Source organism: Leucoraja erinacea, chromosome 39 (assembly GCF_028641065.1).
Source record: "Leucoraja erinacea ecotype New England chromosome 39, Leri_hhj_1, whole genome shotgun sequence".
NCBI classification, from domain to species: Eukaryota; Metazoa; Chordata; class Chondrichthyes; order Rajiformes; family Rajidae; genus Leucoraja; species Leucoraja erinaceus.
In genome coordinates this window covers 2,623,133-2,650,172 of record NC_073415.1, presented here as the reverse complement: position 1 = coordinate 2,650,172, position 27,040 = coordinate 2,623,133, and the positions used below count along the sequence as shown (strand labels likewise).

Below are 27,040 nucleotides of genomic sequence, written 5' to 3'. Positions count from 1 at the left end.
TAGGGACAGCTGTAGATCATTCAGCTCCTCAAGAATACTTTGCCATCGAGTTAGATTATCGTCTTGGTTCCAACTACCGGTTCAGTGTCCTCATCCCTCACCCAGTAAGAGTTACTTCCGTGAGGTTTGAAGTTGGCCGCCAGCCTCGGCAGGTTTGAAGGTGAGTCGTATATATCACAAGCATCCTTGACGTGAATGTGTAGCGCCTGACATTCCCCGCTGAACAGCATACACCTTCTGCAAGGTGCGTTTTTCTTGTTCTGTACACTATCACTGAAGGAAATCAAACGCCTTGATTTGGCACCAGAAGTTTCTACTTCAGTGATGTTATTCGCTGCAAAAAACATCTCTTATACAAGAATTAGGTGCATCACTACTTCAAAAAATAAATGGTGTCAGGATCTGTTAAAGAGGGAGGAAAAATATGAAGTTGGTATATCCCTTTTGCACGGTTTTAATAGAGCTTTGGGTTTTTTTTGGGGGGGGGGGGTTTCCTTTTTCTTCCTTTCTTTTCTAGGGTCTATTTCTTAATTCTTTTCTCTAACCAATGGGTCTCAGTTTCTTTTTCGCATTGATCACTCTTTTACACAAACACAACTTTCTATCTCTCACTTTCTCTACTTTTTCTTTATCTATATCTTTCCATAAAGCTTAAAAAAATGAAGGGGTACAATAAATGTAATATATCTGGATTGTACTATTGTAAATTACTGTACTAATAAATAAAAATATTTTAAAAAATCAATTAAAAAAAACCCATCTATAAGCGTTCGATGTACACACTGAACCTTTCCCCGCTTTGCTGGAACTCACCCGACGTATCCGCTGGGCACCGCCATTTTGGATTTCTAACCGTCTCACAGAATTCAAACTTTGTGACCAGATTTTCAGCTTTCACTGGCACCAAAGGTTATACAACCTTCTCGGCGCCTCTGTAGAATTCCTAATTAAAGGTTCAAAGGTTCATTTTCTTGTCACATACACCAATTGGTGTAGTGAAATTCAAGTTGCCATTGCAGCACATAAATGCCCCAACCTGCCTAGCTATATTCCAGCCAAATAATTAATGTTCATAAGTGATAGGATTAGAATTAGGCCACTCGGCCCATCAAGTCTACTCCGCCATTCAACTATGGCTGATCTCTCTCTCCCTCTCAACCCCATTCTCCTGCCTTCGCCGCATTACCCCTGACACCTGTATTCCTTGTAATCCTTAAAATAATCCACAACCTAACTTTTTTAACTTTATGTTAACTTGTACTGCTAGTCCTGCATTCGACTGAGTGGTGACCCCAACTATAGGAAGTATTTTCCCTCTGATACCTATAAACGTCAGTGCTGCTCATGCCAGACTTGATCAAGTGCTTCCTTGATGTCAAGGGCAGTCACTTTCATCTCAGCTCTTTGCAAAACTGTTATAAAGTCTAGAGCTAAGAATCCTGGCTGAACCCTGAGATAAGTGACAAGTTCATAGTTCACTGCCGTACTTCGACAAAAGGAAGCAACTGACAGAAAGGCGTTTTCTTGTAAATGAGGAAAATGTGTATTTCTTTCAGCTCTCTGTGATGGAATTTCTTGCTTCTCTGGTGTCAACGTTTTCAAATTGTACTCAGAGAAGGACTTATTTTGCTCACCATTGTGTAGAGCAAATCTCAAATACCCGAAAACAAGCAATAACTGAATATTGACAAAATTGTCAGTTGCTTCCTTTTGTCAAAGTAGGGCAGAATACTACTTGAAAGCCATCCTTCACTGCTGATAGGGCAGTAATTTATGAGGTTGGATTGAATGTGATGTACAGGACATACGCTGGCAGTTTCCACATTGCCTGTTGGTGGTCCGTGCGGTCTCTGTGGGCCGAAGGGCCAGTGTCATGCCGTGTGGCTCTATGACTGTGTACGAGACATCTAATAATAATATTAATAATAATATATTTTATTGTCATTGCACATAAGCGCAGCAAGATTTGGTTTGCAGCTTCCATCCGATGTCATAACTTAAATAACTAATAAAATTTAGATTTAGATTTAGATACCCCGAGAACATGGTTTGTAAAAATGAACATTACAACAGTAAAATAGTCAAAACAGTTCAAACAGACTAAATCTAACATCAAATGTTGCAGGTCTGAGTTCATAATGACCGTTCCTGACCGCTGCTTCTTTGTATGTTTGTGTCAGCGATATCAGGCTGAGATCAGTGACCTGGAAAATCTGGGCGAGATTGGCAGCGGTACGTGCGGGCAGGTGTGGAAAATGAGGTTCAAGAAATCAGGACACATAATAGCAGTGAAGGTAAGTAAGGCACACGTAATCAGATGGAAGTGGAAGGGGGAGGGGAGATGATCGCACGTCTTGTTTCTTATTTATAATACTAATACAAGTGGAGAAAAATATCTTATGAAGTGTTTTTTTAAATCAGAAAAGCTGTTCATTGATGGCTGAGTGCAAATGTAACTCCAGATAAACTTGAACCATACAAATCATTGAATGTTCTTCTAGAGCAGACTTGTTGTTCTGCACCTGGATTTTACTGGGGTGTTTAGTTTGGAGTTATAGTGCGGAAGCAGGCCCTTCGGCCCATCGAGCACGGGCCGACCAGCCATTCCCGCACACTACCACTATCCTATACACAGTTTACAATTATACCCAAAGCCAATTAACCTACAAACCTGCACGTCTTTGGAGCGTGGGAGGAAACCGGAGCACCCGGAGAAAACTCACGCAGGTCGCTGGGAGAACGTGCAAACTCCATACAGACAGCACCCCGTAGTCAGGATTGAACCCGGGACTCTGATGCTGTCAGGCAGCGACTCTACCACTGTAAGGCAGCAACTCTACCACTACGCCCCGGGTGGTTGAGATTGAATGAGATTGGGGGAAGAAGGAAGCAGTTTGAAGGGAATTCAGGAAGGATCAAAGAGAGACTGGGAAGTTCACGAATTAGCAAGGTAAACAATTAGGCAGCTAAAAGAACATTAAGCAGCAGAGGGAATCAAACTACAGGACAATGCTGCATTGACAAAATTAAAGGCCCTGTATCTGAACAAGAATAAAATTTATGTTAGAAAATTAGAGTCCGAAGGAGGGTCTTGACCCGAAACGTCACCCATTCCTTCTCTCCAGAGATGCTGCCTGTCCCGCTGAGTTACTCCAGCTTTTTGTGTCTATCTTTGGTGCAAACCAGCATCTGCAGTTCCTACACAGAAAATTAAAGGCCCTGGATACGAAGATGATAGAATTTATCATTGAGTTTGGTGGTGAAGGAGGGTCACTGTGAAACCTGGCTCTTCAATCGCAGTAAAGGAAATCATGACAGTATGAGGGAAAAACTGGCTGAGGTGGATTGGAAGAACTCGTTGATAAATATGAATGGTTAGCATTTACAGAAATAATAAATGCATTGCAAAAAAAAAAAATTCTCTTTAAGGCATAGAGAAAGTAATTCAGCAGCAGCTGACGAGAAATGAAAGACTGTGCAATTCAAGAGAACAGCTCATGTGGTTGCCAGAAATAGCAGTAGGCCTGAGGATTGGATACATCTTCAAACACACAAAGGACCAAGACACTGACAGAGAAAAACAAGATAGAATGAGACTGGCGGGAAATGTGAACATAGATTGTAAGAGGCGGTGCAGCAGTAGAGTTGATGCCTTCCAGTGCCAGCCCTGGGTTCGATTCTGACTACGGGTGCTTGTCTGTACGGAGTTTGGACGTTCTCCCCGTGACATCGGAGGCGGGCACGGGTTATTGATTGGGGATGATCAGCCACGATCACATTGAATGGCAGTGCAGGCTCGAAGGGCCGAATGGCCTACTCCTGTACCTATTGTCTATTGTCTATTTTCAAGGTCACAACCCGAAAGATCATCTCTCTGTGTTCTCCAGAGATGCTGCCTAGCCCGCTGAGTTACTCCAGCACTCGGTGTCCTTTTGTGGAAACTAGCATCTGCAGTCCCCTGTTTCTGCTTTCTTCACCATCGTATTTACTGGTGCTGCCACCTTCAGGGACCTTTAGACTTGTGCACCAAGATTCCTTTAGATTCAGATTCAGATTCAATTTTAATTGTCATTGTCAGTGTACAGTACAGAGACAACGAAATGCATTTAGCATCTCCCTTGAAGAGCGACATAGCAAACGATTTGAATAAAAAATAAATAATAAGTGTCGGGGGGGGGGGGGGGGATTGGCAGTCACCGAGGTACGTTGTTTAGTAGAGTGACAGCCGCCGGAAAGAAGCTGTTCCTCGACCTGCTGGTTCGGCAACGGAGAGACCTGTAGCGCCTCCCGGATGGTAGGAGGGTAAACAGGCCATGGTTGGGGTGAGAGCAGTCCTTGGCGATGCTGAGCGCCCTCCGCAGACAGCGCTTGCTTTGGACAGACTCAATGGAGGGGAGCGTGGAACCGGTGATGCGTTGGGCAATTTTCACCACCCTCTGCAGTGCCTTCCGGTCGCAGACAGAGCAGTTGCCATACCATACTGTGATGCAGTTGGTAAGGATGCTCTCGATGGTGCAGCGGTAGAAGTTCACCAGGATCTGAGGAGACAGATGGACCTTCTTCAGTCTCCTCAGGAAGAAGAGACGCTGATGAGCCTTCTTGATCAGAGTAGAGGTATTGTGGGTCCAAGAGAGGTCATCGGAGATGTTGACTCCCAGGAACCTGAAGCTAGAAACACGTTCCACCTCCGTCCCGTTAATGTGGATGGGGGTGTGCGTGCCACCTCTGGACTTCCTGAAGTCTACAATGAGCTCCTTGGTCTTCTTGGAGTTAAGGGCCAGGTTGTTGTCAGCGCACCATGCTGCTAAGTGCTGGACCTCCTCCCTGTAGGCCAGCTCATCGTTGTTGTTGCTGATGAGGCCAATCACCGTTGTATCATTTGCATACTTGATGATGGTGTTAGTACCATGTACAGGTGTGCAGTCATAGGTGAAGAGGGAGTAGAGGAGGGGGCTCAGCACACAGCCCTGAGGAACGCCGGTGTTCAGGGTGAGGGTTGAAGAGGTGTGCTTGTCTAACCTCACAGACTGGGGTCTGTTGGTTAGAAAGTCCAGTATCCAGTTGCAGAGGGAGGGGTCGATGCCCAGGTTACCGAGTTTGGTGATCAGTTTTGATGGAATAATGGTGTTGAATGCTGAGCTGTAATCGATGAACAGCATTCTTACATAAAACATTTATTGCTTAATACTTCCCAAGACCCTGCTATCTCATATGTAGGCTGCCCCTATGTGATGCCTGAAAATGCATCACCCTCACACTTACAAGGATTAAATGCCATATACCATTACCCAGTCCATTTTATTAGCTGATCAGTTCTGTAAGTTTAGACTACCCTCCTCACTATCAGTAACATTACCTGTTTCTATGTCATTGCAAACTTACAAATCTATCTAGTTTAGAGATGCATCGCGGAAACAGGCCCTTCGGCCCATCGAGTCCGCGCCGACAAGCGATCCCCACGCACTAGCTCTATCCTGCACACACTGGGGACAATTTACACGGACACCAAGCCAGTTAACCTACAAACCTGTACGTCTTTGGAGTGTGGGAGGAAACTGAAGATCTCGGTGAAAACCCACAAAGAGCACGTACAAATCCGTACTGACAGCACCCGTAGTCGGGTTTGAACCTGGGCCTCCAGTGCTGTAGCAGCAACTCACCCCGCTGCACCACCAAGCTACCCATAGGTCATTAATCATAGGTCTGCATTCATATGGTGTATATCAAACAGCAAGGGTCTAGACACGAACGCTTCCTATGCTATACACCAGTATATACACCAGGCTTGCAAACACAAAAACAGCCCTTCAACTATCAACCTCTTTTTCTTATCCTCTTTGGAGACCCTCGGACGATCTTTAATCAGACTATTGAACATTATCTTGCACTAAACGTTATTCCACTTAACATGTATCTGGATGGCCTGATTGTAATCGTGTATTGTCTTCCACTGACTGGTTAGCACGCAACAACAGCTTTTCACTGTACATGTGACAATAAACTAAACTAAAGCAAGCTAATTTTGGATTCAGTTTGTCAACTAGTCTTGGATCTCATGGGCTGGTCCTAATGCAACTGGTGGGGCTGTCAAGGTTTAGTCCCTCCCAACTCATCTCTGGAAACGCATGGTATAGCCCATGCTTGCACCAAGGATGTGGAACTTAAACTGATCATCAGTCATTTGCTTCTGTTGAAATGTCATTCACCAAATTTGATTACAATCGAGCCATCCACCGTGTACAGATACATGATGAAGGGAATAACTTTTAGTGCATTGCCTATTTCCCTCTCCATAGATGCTGCCTGACAGATATTTCCAGTTTTTAATTTATAGACAATAGGTGCAGCAGTAGGCCATTCGGCCCTGCACCTCCATTCAATGTGATCATGGCTGATCATCCCCAATCAGTACCCCGTTCCTGCCTTCTCCCCATATCTCCTGACTCCGCTATCTTTAAGAGCCCTATCTAGCTCTCTCTTGAAAGTATCCAGAGAACCTGCCTCCACAGGCAGAGAATTCCACAGACTTGTAAATCTCTGTGAGGAAAAAGTGTTTCCTCGTCTCCATTCTAAATGGCTTACCCCTTATTTTGGTTTTAGTTTTAGAGATACAGGCCCTTTGGCCCTCCGAGTCCACGCTGACAAGCAATCACCTGCACATACTAGAGACAATTTACAATTACACCAAGCCAATTAACCTACAAACCTGTACATCTTTGTAGTGTGGGAGGAAACCGGGGAAACCCCATGCAGGTCACAGGGAGAACGTACAAGCTCCATACTGACAGCAGCTATAGTCAGAATCAAACCTGAGTCTCTGGTGCTGCAAGGCAGCAACTCTACCGCTGCGCCACCGTGTCACCCCGCAATATGTGTGTCCTCATGAATTGTGTACAGGTAACACAATGTTTTTTTTGTTGTTGTGATTTTCAGCAAATGCGTCGCTCAGGTAACAAAGAAGAGAACAAACGAATCCTGATGGATCTGGATGTGGTGTTGAAGAGTCATGACTGTCCTTACATCGTGCAGTGCTATGGCACCTTCATCACCAATGTAAGCAGCTTCTCACCTTGTATCTTCCTTTAGTTTAGTTTAGAGATACAACGCGGAAACAGGCACTTCGATCCCCGCCCACTAGCTCCATGCTACACACTAGGGACAATTTACAATCTTTATCAAAGCCAATTAATTAATCTACAAACCCCCACATCTTTGGAGTGGGGGAAGAAACCAAAGCTTCTTTGGGGGGAAATCCACTCGTTCACGAGAAGAACGTACAAACTCCATACGGAGAGAACCCGTAGTCAGGATGGAACCTTGTGCTGTAAGGCAGCAACTCTACTGCTGTGTCTCTGTGCCGCCCCTTGTTAAAACATTCTGTTTGTGATGACTTGGCCTGTGCTTGTTAATCTCGAGACTGTGTAATGACCCAAGGTTGTTTTCCTGCAATGTGCAGACAGATGTGTTCATTGCCATGGAACTGATGGGCACGTGCGCTGAGAAGCTGAAGAAACGCATTCAGGGGCCTATTCCAGAAAAGATTCTCGGCAAAATGACCGTTGCGGTGAGTAAGGGTTGAGAACAAAACAAGCAACCACTTAACTGCCTGAAACCATGCAAAGAGAATATTCGCAATATTCTGAGATACAGTTTGTAAATCGACTGGGCTTGTATTCACTGGAATTTAGAAGGATGAGAGGGCATCTTATAGAAACATAAAATTCTTACGGGATTGGACAGGCTAGATGCAGGAAAAATGTTCCCCATGTTGGGGGAGTCCAGAACCAGGAGGTCACAGTTTAAGAATACGGGGTAGGCCATTTAGGACTGAGATGAGGAAAAACTTTTTCACCCACAGAGTTCTGAATCTGTGGAATTCTCTGCCACAGAAGGCAGTGGAGGCAAATTCACTGGAAGTTTTCAAGAGGGAGTTAGATAGAGCTCTTAGCAATGGAATCAAAGGACCTGGGGAGAAAGCAGGAACGGGGTACTGATTGTGGATGATCAGCCATGATCATATTGCATGGCAGTAGACGGCCAACATTCAGAAGATCCAAAATACATAAAATTAACTCAAGCACATTTAAAAAACAACTCTCGTTGCTTTACATTGGTGGAGGTACTAACGTTATACAACAGTGGTTCATAGATTTACATACATATAGCCCTCCATAAGAGGACGTCAAGAAAGGCTTGAGAGTAAAGATGAGTTTTAAGTCTCGACTTAAAAGAGTCGATGGAGGGGGCAGTTCTGATGGGAAGGGGGATGCTGTTCCACAGTCTAGGAGCTGCAAACGCAAAGGCACGGTCGCCCCTGAGCTTACGCCTAGACCGCGGGATATTCAGCAACCCCATGTCGGCTGATCTGAGGGACCTGGAGGTGGTGTGGTGGACAAGTGGAAAGAATTGGGGAGGGAAGGGGAGTCTGTCTACCCCACGACAGAAGGGGGAGGAGTTGTACAGTTTGATAGCCAGTTGTAATAGGAGTTGTACAGTTTGAAGGATCTCCTGTGGCGTTCTGTGCTGCATCTTGGTGGAACCAGTCTGTTGCTGAAGGTGCTCCTCATGTTCATTCCTCACATTACTCACAGGGCATGAGCTATAACTCCGAGCCACACTGAGCATTTGTGAAGTTTAGCTTTTGTTTCATTTAATTTAGAAATACAACACAGAAACAGGCCCTTTGGCCCGCCGGGTCCGCACATTAACACTGCCCGACAAACACTAGGGGCAGTTTTTACATTTACACTAAACCAATTAACTTACAAACCTGTACGTCTTTGGAGTGTGGGAGGAAACCAAAGATGTAGGAAAAAACAGGTGATGGGGAGAACGTACAAACTCCGTGCAGACAGCACCTGTTGTCAGGATCGAACCCAGGTCTCTGGCCTGTAAAGCAATAGCCCTTCTGCTACGCCATCATGCTGCCCTGTTTAACTTCAAACATCGTCAGAAAGTAGGAGCTGCAGATTTACAAAAGAAGACAGAATGCTGGAGCAGCTCAGCGGATAGAGCCGAAACACAAATCCTTGCCCATCTGTGTTCTTTGATGCTGCCTGTCCCGCTGAGCGACTCCAGCACTCTGTCTTTGTTTTATAAAGATCAAGTCTCCATCTGTTGATAAAGACCCCTCCAACATCAAGCCCATGATCTGTAACGTCTGCTCACTAACGGGAGTTTATGCGACAATCGGCAGCAATAAATGAAAATACATTGGAAAGATAAAATGTTTAAGAAAGAACTACAGATGCTGGAAAAATCGAAGGGAGACAAAAATGCTGGAGAAAGTCAGTGGGTGAGGCAGCATCTATGGAGAGAAGGAATAGGCGATGTTTCGGGTTGAGACCCTTCTTCAGTCTGAAACTCAATGGGTGAGGCAGCATCTATGGAGAGAAGGAATAGGTGACCCTTCTTTAGTCTGAAGAAGGGTCTCAACCTGAAACATTCCTTCTCTCCATAGATGCTGCCTCACCCACTGAGTTTCTCCAGCATTTTTGTCTAACTTGGAAAGATAAAAAGTGCCAGAATGATGTGATATTTCCGTCCGCTGTCGTTACTGTGTCCCGGATCAATAGTAGAAATGTTCCTTTATCCCCCCCCCCAAAAAACAGATTGTCAAAGCTCTCTTCTACCTGAAGGAAAAGCATGGTGTCATTCACAGAGATGTCAAACCTTCCAACATTCTTCTGGATGAGCGGGGACAAATCAAGTTGTGTGATTTTGGGATTAGCGGGAGACTGGTTGACTCGAAAGCAAAGACGAGGAGCGCAGGCTGTGCAGCATACATGGCGGTGAGTCTACGCGTTTGGTTATTAATGCTTACAGTCACGAGGAATAATTCTGTTTGTTGCTGTGCAAAGGGTAAGATATTGGTGCATGTAGGTGCTACCCAATTTACCATGCTTCAACTTGCGATATTTCGACTTTACGATCGACAAACGCTCAGCAAAGGCAACGAGCCGCACGTCACGTCCGGTCACGTACGTTTTTGACTTGCGCTGTTTTTGGTTTACAGTGGGTTTATCGGAACGATCAGTCATGATCACGTTGAAGGGCGGCGCTGGCTCGAAGGGCCAAATGGCCTACTCCTGCTCCTTTTGTCTATTGTAACACCATTGCAGGTCAAGGAGCAGCTGTATTATAATGCATACCAGTGGAGAGGGGTAGAGTATGCAGGAAGGAACTGCAAAGGCTGGTTTACACCAAAGATAGACACAAAACGCTGGAGTAACGCAGCAGGTCAGGCAGCATCCATCGGTAAAATGAATGGGCGACGTTTCGGGTCGAGACCCTTCTTCAGGGTGTAGTGACGCTTAAATAATATAGAGCGGTACAGCACAGACACAGGGCCTTTGGCCCACAACGGCTGTGCTGAACATGAACCCAGGGTGTGACTGGTCCTTGATTATGCTGCTGGCCTTGCCGAGGCAGCGTGAGGTGTAAACAGAGTCAATGGAAGGGAGCTAGACAAAAGTGCTGGGGAAACTCGGTGGGTGAGGCAGCATCTATGGAGCGAAGGAAATAGGCAACATTTCAGTCTGAAACCCTTCTTCAGACTGATGTAGGGTGGGGGGGGCGGGGAGAAGAGAGGAGAAAGGAAGAGGAAGAGCCACAGGGCTGAGGGAGAGCTGAGAAGGGGAGGAGACAGCAAGGGCTACCGGAAATTGGAGAAGTCAATGTTTATGCCGCTAGGGTGCAGACTGCCCAAGCGGAATATGAGGTGCTGCTCCTCCAATTTCCAGTGTTGCTCACTCTGGCCATGGACAGAAAGGTTGGATTCGGAACGGGAGGGGGAGTTGAAGTGCTGAGCCACCGGGAGATCAGGTTGGTTAATGCGGACCGAGCGGAGGTGTTCGGCGAAACGATCGCCAAGCCTACGCTTGGTCTCACCAATGTAGATCAGCTGACATCTAGAGCAGCAGATGCAATAGATGAGGTTGGAGGAGATGCAGGTGAACCTCCGTCGCACATGGAATGAATGACTGCTTGGGTCCTTGAATGGAGTTGAGGGGGAGGTAAAGCGACAAGCGGTTGCAAGGGAAAGTGCCCGGGGAGGGGGTAGTACGGGGGGGAAGGGAAGAATTGACCAGGGATAGTGGGACTGTTGCAGAGAAATGACTGAATCTGTAGTTTTGCTTTGTAGAAATAAATACTGAATCTGGTATTTTCTGATCCCTTTCTGTCTGCAGCCGGAGAGGATAGATCCTCCCGATCCAACCAAACCTGATTACGACATCAGAGCGGACGTGTGGAGTCTGGGCATTTCACTGGTGAGGAACCGTGAGCAAGCTGGTTTAGGACTTGTACTCTTCTTTCAGTTTGTACCGGTGGAGTCCGTGTAACCAAACTGTGGTCCGTGTAACTAAACTTGCCACAAGTATAGTGCAGTAGCACACTTTTACAACTGGTGTATTATGTACATTCACTGTAGTGCACAGGGACAGTCACATCTAAAGACACAACGAGCTGGAGTAACTCAGCGTGTCAAGCAGCATCTCTGGAGAACATGGTTAGGTAACGTTCCAGGTCAGGGCCCTTCTTCAGAATAGGTCTCGAAACGTTACCTATCCACGTTCTCCAGAGATGATGCCTGACCCGTTGAGTTAATCCAGCATTTTGTGTAAACCAGCATCTGCTGTTTCTAGCCCTTACTGTCTCCTCCCCTTCCTTAACCCTTGAGCTGTCTCCTCCCACCCTCCTATCCGCCCGCCCTCGGGCTCCTCCTCCTCCCCTTCCTTCTCTCCCCCCCCCCCCCCCCCACCACCCCCCATCAGTCTGAAGAAGGGTTTCGGCCCGAAACGTTGCCTATTTCCTTCGCTCCATAGATGCTGCTGCACCCGCTGAGTTTCTCCAGCAATTTTGTGTACCTTCTGCTGTTTCTTGTTTCTACAGTCACATCTTTAGCCAGAGGGTGGTGAATCTGTGGAACTCTTTGCCACAGAAGGCCGTAGAGGCCAAGTTAGTGAATATTTTTAAGGCAGAGATTGATAGATTCTTGATTAGTACAGGTGTCAAGGGTTATGGGGAGAAGCCAGGAGAATGGGGTTAGGAGGGAGAGATAGATCAGCCATGATTGAATGGTGGAGTAGACTTGATGGGCTGAATGGCCTAATTCTACTCCTATCACTTATGACCTTATGTTCTAGTAAGCTATCCTCAGCCATACGTTCACTATATTCTACATAGAACACAGACGGTCCTTGACGATTAAATAACAGAAAGCTGGAAGAACTCCATGGGTCAAGCAGCATCTATGGAGGGAGGCCCAAGGTTGGTCAAAACCTGCATGAGGCAAAGGTGATTAAATTGCTGAGTTTTGTATAAGGATGAGACGGATTGGAAGAACAACAGATATTCCTCTTACTGAAGTCCATGTAAACTACATCAACCTCATCTGTACATTGTATTACACTGTAAATGACACGACTATATGGCAACGCACTAACTAGCAAAAGTGTCCTGGCAAGCTCAGTGACCTTAGTGTCTGGCACGCATTAATATGTGCGCTGGCAGATAGATATTGTAACTGTAGTAACAAACCCGCACGTCTTTGGGATGTGGGAGGAAACCGGAGCACCTGGAGAAAACCCACACGGTCAAGGGGAGAACGAGCAAACTCTGCACAGACAGCACCCTAGGTCACGATCGAGCTCGGGACTTTGACGCTCTGAGGCAGCAGCTCTATCGGCTGCGTCACTGTGCGGGTTTGTGGGTTGATTGGCTTCTGTGAATTGCTCCTACAGTGTACGGAATGGGTGATAAAGTGAGATGACAGAGAACTAGTATGATATTGAGTGTGGCTGAAGGGCCTGTTTCCATGTTGTATCTCTAAACTCAGTTGAAATGAAAATAGTTTAAAATCAGCCTTAAAATACATCAGCGTTCAATGGTTCAACTCCGAGTCACACAACATTCTGCGTAGAAATGTGTCTAAACCGTGGAACATGCACTGTAGAATGAAATAATGCCCCATTCCTATCAAAGGAAATGGGGATTGACTTGGTCTTGAATGGTTTGTTTCTCTAACTGAACTCTGCATCTGTCATCTGTCTGCAGGTTGAACTCGCCACAGGGCAGTTTCCGTACATAAACTGTAAAACAGACTTTGAGGTTTTAACAAAAGTGCTGCAGGAAGACCCTCCTCTGCTTCCTCAGACCATGGGTTTCTCCATGAACTTCCAGTCATTTGTAAAAGATTGGTGAGTAAAACCTGGCGATATGTTATAAAGCAAGCTCGACACATGACATCAATTTATATCTTCCCCAACTAGTAATGGAGTGGTGCGCCACAATGCTGAGAAATATATTCAACATTCTGTATCTTCCCCTTTGCTCTATCTATTGTACTTGAGTTTGACCTGATTGTATTTATGTCGATTTTCCAGCATCTGCAGTTCCTTCTTGAACATGTAGACAATAGGTGCAGGAGTAGGACATTCGGCCCTTCGAGCCAGCACAGCCAGTCATTCACTGTGATCATGGCTGATCATTCCCAACCGTTCCTGCCTTCTCCCCATATCCCTTGACTCCACTATCTTTCAGAGCTCCTATCTAACTCTCTCTTGAAAGCATCCAGAGAATTCGCCTCCTGAGGCAGAGAATTCCACAGATTCACAACTCTCTGGGCGAAATTATTTTTCCTCATCTCCGTTCTAAATATTCTTAAACTGTGGCCCCTGGTTCTGGACTCCCCCAACATTGGGAACATGTTTCCTGCCTCTAGTGTGTCCAAACCTTTAATAATCTTATATGTTTCAATAAGATCCCCTCTCCTCCTTCTAAATTCCAGTGTATACAAGCCCAGCCGCTCCATTCTCTGTCTGTACAGGTGCTGTCTGTACAGATTTGTACGTTTTCACCAAGATCTTCAGTTTCCTCCTACATTTCAAAGGCGTACATGTTTGCAGGTTAATTTGCTTGGTCTGAATGTAAAATAGTCCCTAGTGTGTGTAGGATAATGTGTGAGGCTCGCTGATCGGTGTGGACTCTGTGGGCTGAAGGGCCAGTTTATATGCTACATCTCTTAAACTAAAACAGTCGCATCTCCGGCAAGGTAAGAGATTGAAAAAAAGGTTCCCCAGACCCCCTCCCCCACCCCCCACATTAAACAAACCGGAGAACATTAACACATACTTTTGAAAACACACTAAAAATAACAAAAAAGACAAAAAGACAGACAGACCGTTGGCGAGGCTGCCATCGCTGACAGCGGCACCCGGTAAACCTACACATGTTTGCAAAAGAGTATCCTGAATGTACTTAAAAATCCAGCACCTGCCAGCCATGAGCTCATCTGCTCATCCCAATCAAAATTAAACTTTAATCCTCAAGTAAAACTAAACGGCCTTTGTTTTCAATTTATTTAATCTCCTTATGGATATGTTTAAGGCAGAGATCGATAAATTCTTGATCAGTACGGGTGTCAGGGGTTATGGGCTGAAGGCAGGGGAAAGAGGGAAAGGTAGATCAGCCATGATTGAATGGCGGAATAGATTTGATGGGCCGAATGGCCTAAATCTGCTTCAATCACATATTGCTTTCCTTTCTTATCCTCTTAGCCTTACAAAAGATCACAGGAAGAGACCAAAATACAACAAATTGCTTGTGAGTATCCCTTTGTGATATTAATGTAATGTTTTGTCCGCCTGCACATGTCCTGAGATTAATAATACAGATCTGGTGCTGGGGTTAATTAAGTTCCAAGCACAGTGTGAAAGGACTCCCTGTGGCTATTAACTCGCACTTCAGCCGAGCAGTTGTGTTTGCATGGTGGATTTCACAGTTCCAGTGTTCCCAGCCAAGCTGTAACTACACCAATGAGGGATGCTTGCCTTGGGTCTGAATAAAGGGGCCGTACACAGAGGAAGCGTTACGTGTTTCAGTTTAGGGAAGAACAAGTAAAAGTCAAAGATTTGGGTTCTTGAATGGGGGAAGACCAATCTGACCTCACAATTGCTTGTCGCACCTGAATGGTCAATGGACCCAAGGAAGTACAACGGGATCTGGGGGTCCTTGTTCATCAGTCTATGAAAGTAAGCATGCAGGTACAGCAGGCAGTGAAGAAAGCGAATGGCATGTTGGCCTTTATAACAAGAGGAGTCGAGTATAGGAGCAAAGAGGTCCTTCTGCAGTTGTATAGGGCCCTAGTGAGACCACACCTGGAGTATTGTGTGCAGTTTTGGTCCCCTAATTTGAGGTTGGGCATTCTTGCTATTGAGGGAGTGCAGCGTAGGTTTACAAGGTTAATTCCCGGGATGGCGGGACTGTAATTTTCTGAGAGAAGGAGCGGCTGGGCTTGTACGCTCTAGAGCTTAGAAGGATGAGAGGAGATCTTATTGAAACATATAAGATCATTAAGGGTTTGGACACACTAGAGGCAGGAAACATGTTGGGGGAGTCCAGAACCAGGGGCTTCAGTTTAAGAATTAGGAGTAAGCCATTTAGAACGGAGACGAAGAAACACTTTTTCATGCAGAGAGTTGTGAGTCTTGTGGAACTCTCTGCCTCAGAGGGCGGTGGAGGCCGGTTCACTGGATACTTTCAAGAGGATAGCCAGGAGAACATGGATAGGCAGCATCTCTGCAGAATGTGGATAGGCAGCATCCCTGGAGAACATGAAGAAATACTTTGTCTCCACAGGAACAGACAGCAAAAGAACCTTTGTACAGTTACACAATCATAGATGTGCTGCAATTACAGTCTGTGCTCTGGAAGTGGAAGCTGAATGTTGTCAAGCAGATTCACAGCGGAGATTTTATTAATCTTGTTTCACATTTATTGCCCATCCCAACCTGCCTTTTAAAATCTGCTCTCATCTGCTGCTGAACATGGTGACTGAGTGCATTGCAACTTGGCCAGTGAACACTGCACAACCGTCTCTTCATTTATGAAGCGCTTTCTGAGATGAGTTATTATCTTTAGTTTTGTTTATTGTCACGTGTACCGAGATACAGTGGAAAGCTTTTGTTGCGTGCTATTCAGACAGCGGAAAGACAATACATCATTACAATCGAGCTATCTACAGTGTACAGATACATGATGAAGGGATTAACGTTTAGTGCAAGATTCAGTCCGGTGAAGATAGTCTGAAGTAGGTTTCTCCAATGAGGTAGAAAGTAGCTGGTTGTTTCTCGAATGGTTCAGTTGCCTGATAACACCTGCCCCTGAATCTGGAGGTGTGCATTTTCCTCTCGCCCGATGGGAGAGGGGAGAAGAGGGAGTGAAACTGATCCTTGTTTATGCTGGTGGCCTTGCCGAGGCAGCATGAGGTGTTTTGGTTTTGCTTTCCTGGTCCACCAAAATATTCCAAATGGAATTTAAACTGGTGGAGGGAGGACTTAAGCAAGAAAGCTTTCTTGGGGAAAAAAGAGCTACCTTAAATGTAGTTGCATCTGGTTGGGTAACTATGGTAGGGTGAAGAATATTCTATGCTTGAAGAACGAATTGCTGTACACATCTGTCTTGGTAGCTGGTATCTCAAATTGGATCGAATGCCCTCGTCTGCTCCTAATTGGTTTGAGTGTAATTGGGTCAATGGTAGGGAGGTTCTAACTCCCTGGAAAAGACGACATTAACACATAGGTTTAAGGTGAAGGGGGAAAGATTTAATAGGCTCTGTGGGGTAACCTTTTCACACAAAGGGTACTGGGAGTAAGTAAGTAAGTTTATTGGCCAAGTATTCACATACAAGGAATTTGCCTTGGTGCTCCGCCCACAAGTAACAACATGGCAGACAGTGACAGTTACGAATGACTCCGAAACCACTAAACATTAATAATAATAAAAGCTTATGAACTAACAAAATATCAGATCAAAGTGTAAGTGACAGACTGCCAGAGGAGGTAGCTGAGGTAGGGACTATTGCAATGTTTAAGGAACACTTAGACAGGTACATGGATAAGACATGTCTGAAGAAGAGCCTTGACCCCAAAACCTCACCCGTTCCTCCTCCCCAGAGACATTGCCTGTCTCGCTGAGTTACTCCAGCATTCTTCAGACAGAGTTACAGTTTCGGCCGGAAACGTTGCCTATTTCCTTCGCTCCATAGATGCTGCTGCAACCGTTGAGTTTCTCCAGCACTTTTGTCTTCCTTCGAATTACCCCAGCATTTTGTGTCTACCTTCGATTTAAACCAGCATCTGCAGTTCTTTCCTACACATGGATAGGACCGGTTTAGAGGGATCTTTGCCAAACACAGGCAGGTGGGCTTAGTGTGGATGGGACATGTTTGTCGGTGTGGGCAAAGGGCTGTATCACTCTGTGACACCTTCCCTTTCTCCCACTGCAGGAACATAATTTTATTAAACGCTACGAGACCTTAGAAGTGGACGTGGCTTCGTGGTTCAAAGAGGTGATGGCAAAGACTGAATCACCGCGATCGAGCAGCATCCTCAGCCAGCAGCACCTCCCGATCTTCTCCAGGTAGCCAGCAGGCAGAGTGGCAACTCAACCTGTGGGGGAGGAGAGGAGAGGAGAGGAGAGGAGTTTCGGCAAGTCACCACCAACACCCGCGGCGTCAGGCACAGCTCCTGAGAACGATGAATTGTACATAGTCTATCCATGGGGGGTTTTATTTTCTGTCTAGTGTGTTCTTTTTGATTGACTCAGGAGTGTGGGTTGTTGTGTGTTTGGAGATACCTTCAGTTGGTAGGAAAGGTGTTGCAGACCGCGTATTGGACTAAGGTTTGTTTCACACTTACTGTGAAAAGCTTACGCGCTGCCGTTGGCCTCTGGCCTTCCCCGTTAACCTCTCCTAACGGGACAAATGGTGATTGCACACTGCAGAGGAATCGCATCTTTATATAGTGTTTAATAACTACCGGGTTATGCACTGTGATTAAAAAAAAAAAAAGGATTTTACCTAATTTATTAAATATGAAAGTGTAGCTGATGTGAACTCAATGTATTACAATAGTCTAGTGTGTTTCAAACGCATGGAAAACTGCTGCTTTATTTTATTTCAAACAGTTACTTTTAAAGCCTTTTTGGAAAAGGTGAATATCGGACAGGGCTTTCAGAATTACTCTGCAAGCGAAAGTCTGGCGGAATATACCAAGACTGTTTGCTTGGTTCGTTTTTTTTCTTCTTGTTTTTATTTTGATGCAGTGTGTTCTGATGCATGCCCAGTGCCTGTAATCATGGGTCATTCACTGGGCCGGCCATCGCGCCTGATTATCAAGTGGTTTTACCAGATGAAGTCAGTGCAACGCCCAGTGTCTGGAATGGTCGGCCACTCACTGGGCCATCACACAGATTCTCAAATGGTTTTAGTAAACGACCTCCATATGCAAACGGTGATTCGGAGTCACTCTCAGTGCTGCTGCAACCTGAATCACACTTGTGCCGGCCATTCCTTGTGATCATACCTGCATTATTGTTTGTTGCTGTACATACGGGTGATGGCCCCAGCGCCCCTGTTGTCACCGGCCTGCCGTGAGGTCGCTGAATCGGGACATGTCAATCCCGGCCGGCAGGCGGGCGGGCCCGGCATCTCACATCATGGAGTCTTGATTCTGAATCCTTTCAAACCTCCGCTTGTGCTTTTATTCTCGCCTCTAGTGGGCGGTCTTGTGCCGGTGCACACTACAGCTGATAAATTAGCGCGTTTGTTAGTCCGCGGTGACTTTCTGTTACATGGTCACCTCTCCACCAGCTGGCAGGCTGTTTCCTTCGAGAGACACTCTCTCTCCATCTCTCTTTGTCTCTCTTTCTCTCTTTCTTTCTCTCTCTCTTTCTCTCTCTCTCTCTTTCTCACTCTCCTCTCTTTCCCTTTCCCCCTCTTTTTCTCCCTCTTTCTTTCTCTCTATCTCGCTCTTTTTCTCTTTCCCTCTTTCTCTCTCTTTCTTAGATGTTTCTTAGTTAGATGTGGCCCTTGTGGCTAAAGGGATCAGGGGGTATGGAGAGAAGGCAGGTACAGGATACTGAGTTGGATGATCAGCCATGATCATATTGAATGGTGGCGCAGGCTCGAAGGGCCGAATGGCCTACTCCTGCACCTATTGTCTATGTTTCTATGTTTTCTCTTTCTCTCTCCTCTCACTTTCTCTCTCTTTCTCTCTCTTTCTCTCTCTTCTCTCTCTCTTCTCTCTCTCTCTCTCTCTTTCTCTCTCTCTCTCGTGAAGATAATTTGCAGTAAGGATGTGCCATGGGCAGGTAGTGGAGGGCTTGTATCCAGGAGGTGAGCATTGAAACGGGGGGAGATCTCTGCACCTGAAAAAGCATGTCTTTGTCCTTTAATGCTTTGAGGCCTTCGTTTTTAAGTTAAACCTAATCCATGACATGGAGAGCATGTGATGGCAGCCGCACTCTAAAATCAACCTTGATTTGTTCTGATTTCATGAACTGATATCAGTTGATTGCTGTCTCAAACCAAACCAATCTTACACTCGACATGACCTCTCCTTCCGCGCTGCGAGTTGGACCTTTGGATCACATCTACTGAAATGAACTGTGCTGCTCCCTCCCTGTGTGTGTGTGTGTGTGTGTGTGTGCTCGTGTGTGTATGTCGAGCCCACTCACGGCAAGAGATAGTGGGGAGAGCAAGCACCCTGTGAGTAAAGCAGTTCAAATATCATCTCTGTCCTTGCTTTTCTCTGACTTGCAAACCATTTTGGAGACAGTTTCACAGCAAGTAGACTAACTGTTGTAATAATAGCATTTAATTGTTGCGATCCCTTTCTGTATTCTACGTCCAGTCTTTTGTCCCAACACGTGAAGTATAGCTACTTCACCATATAACATGGTCGTCTTTCATTTACATATTTAATTGAATCTAGAGCATGTGAACAATTTCTCTTTCCCCTGAGAGCTGACCCTTTCTTCCTATCAGGATCGATAACTCCTGCATTTCTGGTGGAAGCTGAAAGTCTGGCTTGCATTGTGGTGTAATTTTGAAGGTGAGGGCTGTGGGATTGGTTTTAAAATGGGCGTCACGGTATGTGTAGGATAAGGTTGAGGGTCTCGGAGAGAAGGGCAGGTGAGTGGTAGACAGAGGGAGTTGGATGTGAATTCGGAAAGCTGTTCAGAGTTTAGCACTGGCGGTTAGCTGTTTGGTTTGATGGTCTGCTGAGGGTTGTCGTGAGCAGGAAGCACAATAATCACACAGCAGTTGAACCTTTCTCTAAAGTACCCGCATGGATGTGGCAAAGGGTCTGTTTCCGCGCTATATCTCTTAACGGAATACAAGTAAAGATCGCATCAAATAATTCGAGAATGGGAGCGAAAATGTCCACTGTTCTCTCATCATCATCTGCACTTGTGTTTTATACATGTGTTGTACAGCAAGGGCCATTTGTTAGTATTGGAGCCCTGCTACACACGCCATTGTTTGGGTTACCATTGTGGAGCTGAGGCCAGAGAGAGATCAGCCATGATCATATTGAATGGCAGGGCAGGCTTGCGAGGCCTATACAGGTGAAAGATGATCTCAGAGTTGTTTAAGAAAGAACTGCAGATGCTGGAAAAATCGAAGGTGGACAAAAAATGCCGGGGAAACTCAACAGGTGAGGCAGCATCTATAGAGATTCTCTGCCTCAGAGGGTGGTGGAGGCCGGTTCTCTGGAAGCTTTCAAGAGAGAGCTAGATAGGGCTCTTAAAAATAGCGGAGTCGGGGGATATGGGGCGAAGGCAGGAACGGGGTACTGATTGGGGATGATCAGCCATGATCACATTGAATGGCGGTGCTGGCTCAAAGGGCCGAATGGTCTACTCCTGCACCTATTGTCTATTAAGAGAAGGAATAGGCGATGTTTCGGGTCGAGGCCCTTCTTCAGACTGATCTTAGAGGATCTGTATAAAAGCATAGAAACTCGGCAACTGAATAGCAACTGTGGTAAGATTAGTTCAGAGAGTGGGGGGAGCGTTCAGGTGAAGATCCAACACCGCGATGGGCAACGCTGGGATTTGGCTCTTTGGCTTGGGGCAGTTTCAGAATGACAAGGTGCTGCTGCTTGAAATAGAAGGGGAACAGGTACGTGAGATAGTACGTGAAAGTGGGACGGTGCAAGGCAAGATGGGAGAGGTTTGATAATGTCACTATTAATTGCCTTACCTTCATATTACCTTCCACAAGCCAGTTCTGAATTTAAAACATCTTATTCTGCAAACATTCAGCTTCCCCCCCTGGAGTTAATGCTCATGTGTTGTCGTCAGAAAATCCTGCAGGAAGGGGGGCCCATTTGCTCCGTGGAAAGATCATTGTTTATTTTCTTAACATCCCCCCACCCCGCGCAATCCCAAATCCTTCCACTCACTCTCTCAGGAATCGGAATGTAAAGCACTTCCTCGTTACCAGACTGGATATTTCCTGCCTGTGAAGCCAGCATGCCAACCTTTAGTAGTTTTGCCACCGCATTGTCAAGCTGCCTTCACCTTGAAATCCTTTCAACTGGCGCCTAATGTTCAGAGGCACTTTGCAATAAACTATCCACCGAGCATTCTCAGACCAGCTCGGGAAAAAAAATCTCGTCGCTTTTGGCCGAATGAAACTGAAGAAAAAACCACCAAAGAGAAAAAAAAAAAAATGCCTGTTAGAAGCTTTAAACTTACTGGGAATCTTATTATTTTACTACAGCAGATTATTAAGTGCAAAAGATTATATGAGTAGATACTTTATTTGATAGTTTATTTAAAGGGGTGTCTGGAACGAGAGGGGAACGAACGTCTTGTACGGAAAGGGAGTTTATTTTAAGATTGAGATAAGAGAAACTCCTTCTCTCAGAGGGTTGTGAATCCTTGGAGGTCACTGCCCTGGAGAGCTGTCGATGGCGAGTCATTAAATATATTGAAGAGATAAATAGAGTATAAGAGATCGGACAATGAAATGGAGCTGAGACCAATGATGGGATGAGCTGTTGAACGGTGGGTAGAGCAGGTTTGTGGGGATTTGTGAGTCCTCCTCTGCTCTGTGTTCTGCATTTCATCTAGTTCACTCTCCCGCCCCGACACCACTCACCTTCTCTGCGTGGCATGAAAGGCCTGCCGCCCTCAGAGTTCTAGGCCGCACGCAGGCGGAAGGCTGTGGGGACGAGGCGGGAGACTGGGAGTTGAAGCCAATGATAAGATAAGCCATAATCTCACCGAGTGAATCTCAGGAGGCTGCGACGGCCATGCCTGACCCTGTTTCTCAGCAACGTCCACCAGCATACACGTGAAAAGGAGAATTCAGGCCAGAGAGAAACTTTTTGCGGGGCCTTGAGGAGCCTTTCAGTAGTGAACCCTAAAAGCCGCGATGGGACTGTGTGCGATTTAATGTGAAAAGACGTTAACATCGTCCGCACTGACTGCATGGCAAAGTAATACTGTGCAGCTGACAGACTTACCAAGTTCTATTGCACTATGCATCACTTCTAGGCCCAATAAGGTGATCCCTTGCAATGGATTCTCAACTCACTGTCCTTGATGTGGATAATGGTGATTGGTGTGTGTGTGTGTGTGTGTCAAACGGTGTAAGTGTGTAAACAGTGCCACCGTGTGTGTGTGTGTGTGTGTATGTACACGGTAGATGTGTGTCTAAAGTCATAAGTGATAGGAGCAGAATTAGACCATTCGGCCCATCCAGTCTATTCCGCTCTTCAATTACGGCTGATCCACCTCTCCCTCCTAACCCCATTCTCTGATCGATGCCACCAAGTGTGTAAGTGGTGTCTGTGTGTATGTAAGCAGTTGTCACTGTAAATGTGTGTGTAAACAAGATAGGTGCATATACGCAATGTCACTGTTGTGTATGCAGTGTAAAAGTGTGAGTGCACAAGTGTAAGTGTGTGCGTGTTGTACGCTGGTCTGCTGGTGTTTTCACTCAATGCATGGAGTGAAGGTGCTGGTGGGAATGACTCGCTCAATATAATGCCGGAGCCCATCTTCTGCTCTGGTCTGCTCGTCCTTGCGACCGAGGGGGGGGGGGGGGGGGGGGGGGGCAGGCATAGAGCAAAATCAGATGGCAGTCTTTGGAATAGCAGAGATGGATGAAATAGGGAAGCAGTCCTGTGGATAGTGGAAGTGAAAGGACTTCACAAATCGGATGCATTAATTGTTGTTGTGTAAGGAACATGGATCCAGGGCTGCAAAATGGTTTTGAACTACAAAGCATTTATGTCTAAGTTATTGTCAAAACAACCCAAAGATCGCATGCTTGTGCACCAAGAGGCATCTGACATACTCTTGCAATGAGGTAGGCCTCAGTAAAGAGCCACCGCTCAACATTTGTAAAGTCCACTAAAGAGATAAGGGCTCAAATTCTCTGCCTCAGAGGGCGGTGGAGGCAGGTTCTCTGGATACTTTCAAGAGAGAGCTAGATAGGGCTCTTAAACATAGCGGAGTCAGGGGATATGGGGAAAAGGCAGGAACGGGGTACTGATTGGGGATGATCAGCCTTGATCCCATTGAATGGTGGTGCAGGCTCGAAGGGCCAAATGGCCTACTCCTGCACCTATTGTCTACTGATTTTTTTTTTAGTTGTGTTGGACTTGTTTTAACAGAATTTAATGTCTGTCAGCCCTTTATGGTGAAGAAGACATCTCTGTAAACATCTTTTGATATTGCAGTTTCTGAAAGAGGCATTTTGACCTTTAATTGTCCTCGCTCTCTTAACGCCTGGGTTTATTGAGCATGTTGTCAAGAGAACAGGCTGTCAGTCTCTCCCCCCCTTATGTACACATGCGCACACACACACACACAGTCAGACTTGTAGATTCACGAGTGCTCTGAATCCTGCACCAGATAATAATGCCAGGATTCACTTCAATCACAATGGTTCAATTTATCAGTCCTCCAGAAGTAAATGCAGTTTTATTGCATTTTTATTTTTTTACGTTTTAATTTTGAACAAAGTTTTTTTAATTGTATTCTCTGCAGTTAGCTTCAACCTGCAGCGAACACATTGATGGTGCCTATACTGTATGCATGCCACACAAAGGCAGCCACAAGGAGCTTTTACATATGGTAGATTGGTCAGAAAAGTAGGAATTAGTAATTCGCAATATATCACTTGCATGTTAATGTATGGGGTAATCTGGGTACGTATTACGCTGCAGTGCCCAGTATTGCTCGTGTTGTTAGGCACAAGATAACGGCAGGGTTTAGGTGTGTCCCAAGATTTGGACTGATCTCATCTCACATGTCAGTTAGTAGAGGTTTAGTTTGTTGAATGTCAGATATGTGACGTTTTTTCCTTACCATAACAGTGCCCTCCATAATGTTTGGGACAAAGACCCATCATTTATTTATTTGCCTCTGTACACCACAATTTGAGATTTGTAATCGAAAACATCACATGTTGTTAAATTGCACATTGTCAGATTTTAATAAAGACCATTTTTCTACATTTTGGTTTCACCATGTAGAAATTACAGCAGAGTTTATACATAGTCCCCCCATTTCAGGGCACCGTAATGTCCAAAACACCTCCCTGATCCCAGCTCTAGGTTGCTGCAGATTATTTGTCCTTTCTCGAGACGGTTGCCACAACCTACCCACCCAAGGCTTTTCTTCCTGCCAGAATCAGATGCTATGACGGGGAAAAACTGCGCTTAAAGTCGCTAAACCACAACAGTTAGTGGAGTCAGTTCATGTGATAGGAGCAGAATTAGGCCATTCGGCCCATCAAGCCTACTCCGCCATTCAATCTATCACTGCCTCCTAACTCCGTTCGCTTGCCTTCTCCCCATAACCCCCGACACCTGTACTAATCAAGAATCAATCTATCTATATCTGCCTTAAAAATATCCACTGACTTGGCTTCACAGCTCCAAAGAATTCCACAGATTCACCACCGTCTGACTAAAGAAACTCCCCCTCATCTCCTTCCTAATGTCCTTTAATTCTGAGGCTGTGACCTCTGATCCTAGACTCCCCACAAGTGGAAACATCCTCTCCACATCCAGTCTATCCAAGCCTATGAGGCAGGTGGGGGGGGTGCAAGGGAGATGATGAGCTGTGGCCTGACCTTTGCAGTCCTGTCAATGTCAATGGATAATTGCGTGGCAGCAGAACTAATGGTGGTGGTGGATCTGAGACTGCTTGACATGGATGTGGATGAGATGGAATGGGACAAAATTGCTTTTAATGTTATTCTTGCATGGACAATGTCTTATTTTTTCAAAAATCTTTTTAAAAAAAAAGTTATAGTGTTTTATTTATTTTGTGTTACAATGAGCAGTATGGAGTGTGAATGGTTTCTTATCCTTTCTGTCATTGCGAATGTCTCTGGACTTTGAGAAGATCTTGTTGGCATTGCCAGTCGCTCCCCCTCTGCTCCGGACCGGGCTTTCAAAGTTATGCACGGTTGAATCCTCTCCTAACCTTCACCCAAAGTTTTTTATGCTCGGCGAATAAAGAGAAACTTGGAATAAAGAACAGTACAGCATCGGAACAGGCCCTTCATCCCACGATGTCTGTGGTGAACGTGGTGCCAGGTTAAAGTAATCCCCTCTATATCCATGTGCCTATTTAACTTTCTTACTGACTTACTGCCTGTTATGCCTCCTGGCATGTAGGGCAACAACGAAGGTCCTCCACTCAGCAGTGTTGATTCCTTCAGTTGCTGTTTCCGTAACATATTTGTTTTGCGAGACAGGGTTGTTAGCCCTGTCCTCAACTCCCAACCTGGAGGACCAGTGGATCGCTCTTGGTTTGGCCTCTACCCTTCGACCTGTCCAGCATGGGGGACCCTTACAGGAGACGAATCTCCCGCTGGCATCGCTCTAGGGGTCACTGAGACACACAAGCTCCCCGACCACAAGGTTGCAATCCAACAGAGAGGTGCCTATTTAAAAGCCTCTTCAATGGCTCTATAGCAGGGGTTTTCCAACCGTTTTCGTCCCGTTTACCCCTGGCAACTTGTCGAAAGTCAATTTACCCCCACCCTGTTTTGTTCAGTCATTTTGAGATTACACGTCTCCCATAATAAAGCATCCGACAAAGGGGAAATTTTCAAACACTGTTTTTAACATTATTATTTTAAATTCAAATACCAATCATAACAGCACATAACAATGTTAGTTCACTTATTTATGAACAACTAATGATGAGCAGATACCGGTCGGTATTACCAGAACCAAACACAGTCAGTCAATGAGAACACATCAATCAATGAGACAATTAAGTAGAAAATAAAATACAGATCGTTAAGTCCAAAGCGGTGGAAAGAAAAAAAATGTTTTTCACAAAATTCAAATTTTCTTCGGAAATTTCAGATTAAAAAAAAATAATATTTGAAAAAAAAATGTACAAATCCAGAATCAACATATTTACCCCCTGGGTGGGTGAAATTTATCCCATGGGGGTAAATTTGCCCCAGGTTGGAATCCCTTGCTCTGTAGAATCTGCCTCTACCACCACCACTGGCAGTGTGTTCCAGGCACCCACCACTCTGCATTCAAAAAACTTGCCCCACACATGTACAGGTCCCGCCTGCCCTGTATGAGAGCCCAGTGATCCACATACCCGAACCTTTCCCTCCTGCCCCCAGCTCCTTAGTCTCATTGAACTGATCTTTCTACTTCTTGTTGATGGCACAGGTGGTAACGCTGAGGTCCTTTCTTTAAGCTTCCAACCATATTCTCCTGTCAGGACCTCATCTCCCTTCCCACCTGTCATTGGCACCAACATGAACCACTGCCCCAGGCTGCTCACCCTTCTGTTAGAACCATTTATCATCAATGATGTGTCATCTGCTCTAAAGGGCGAATGGTTCTTTATCAATCACATCACTGATCAGACATTTCTGTGAATAGCCCTCGAGGGTGAGGCCAATTACCTGTGAACACAGCTGGAGACCAGTGAGTAACACCACTACCATCAATGGTCGATGGGCCGAAGGGTCTGTTTCCATGCTGTATTTCCAAACTAAACTAAGCAAGGGGAATGATGGCCATACTGCTCACTTTTGCTGAAGGTGTTCGTACTTTGAATCCAAGCTTTAGTGCTTCTGTACATTTCAGCTCGTCGTATGTGATCGGTGGGAAAAGGAATTCTGTTGAGGTCCTTGCACTGCTGCCTGCATGCACCAGAGTGCAGCATGCATTCATGGTGCAGCGCTGCTGGC

At 45.6% G+C, this 27,040-nt stretch overlaps 1 protein-coding gene and 1 long non-coding RNA gene across 3 annotated transcripts in view; both read left to right on the top strand.

Annotated features, from left to right (window-relative positions):
- The window catches only part of map2k7 (mitogen-activated protein kinase kinase 7), a 35,057-nt gene extending 17,169 nt beyond the window's left edge, over positions 1-17,888 (top strand). For both annotated transcript variants that reach the window (XM_055663985.1, XM_055663986.1), the window contains 8 exons: positions 2,181-2,294; positions 6,934-7,053; positions 7,457-7,564; positions 9,612-9,791; positions 11,190-11,270; positions 13,057-13,199; positions 14,559-14,604; positions 17,288-17,888. In XM_055663985.1, coding sequence (XP_055519960.1) covers positions 2,181-2,294; positions 6,934-7,053; positions 7,457-7,564; positions 9,612-9,791; positions 11,190-11,270; positions 13,057-13,199; positions 14,559-14,604; positions 17,288-17,425 — 930 coding nt within the window. In that variant the 3' untranslated portion in view covers positions 17,426-17,888. The remainder of the gene's footprint in view (positions 1-2,180; positions 2,295-6,933; positions 7,054-7,456; positions 7,565-9,611; positions 9,792-11,189; positions 11,271-13,056; positions 13,200-14,558; positions 14,605-17,287) is intronic.
- LOC129714406 (uncharacterized) overlaps positions 1-27,040 on the top strand; it is a 185,077-nt gene that overhangs the window by 155,170 nt on the left and 2,867 nt on the right. The window lies entirely within an intron of this gene.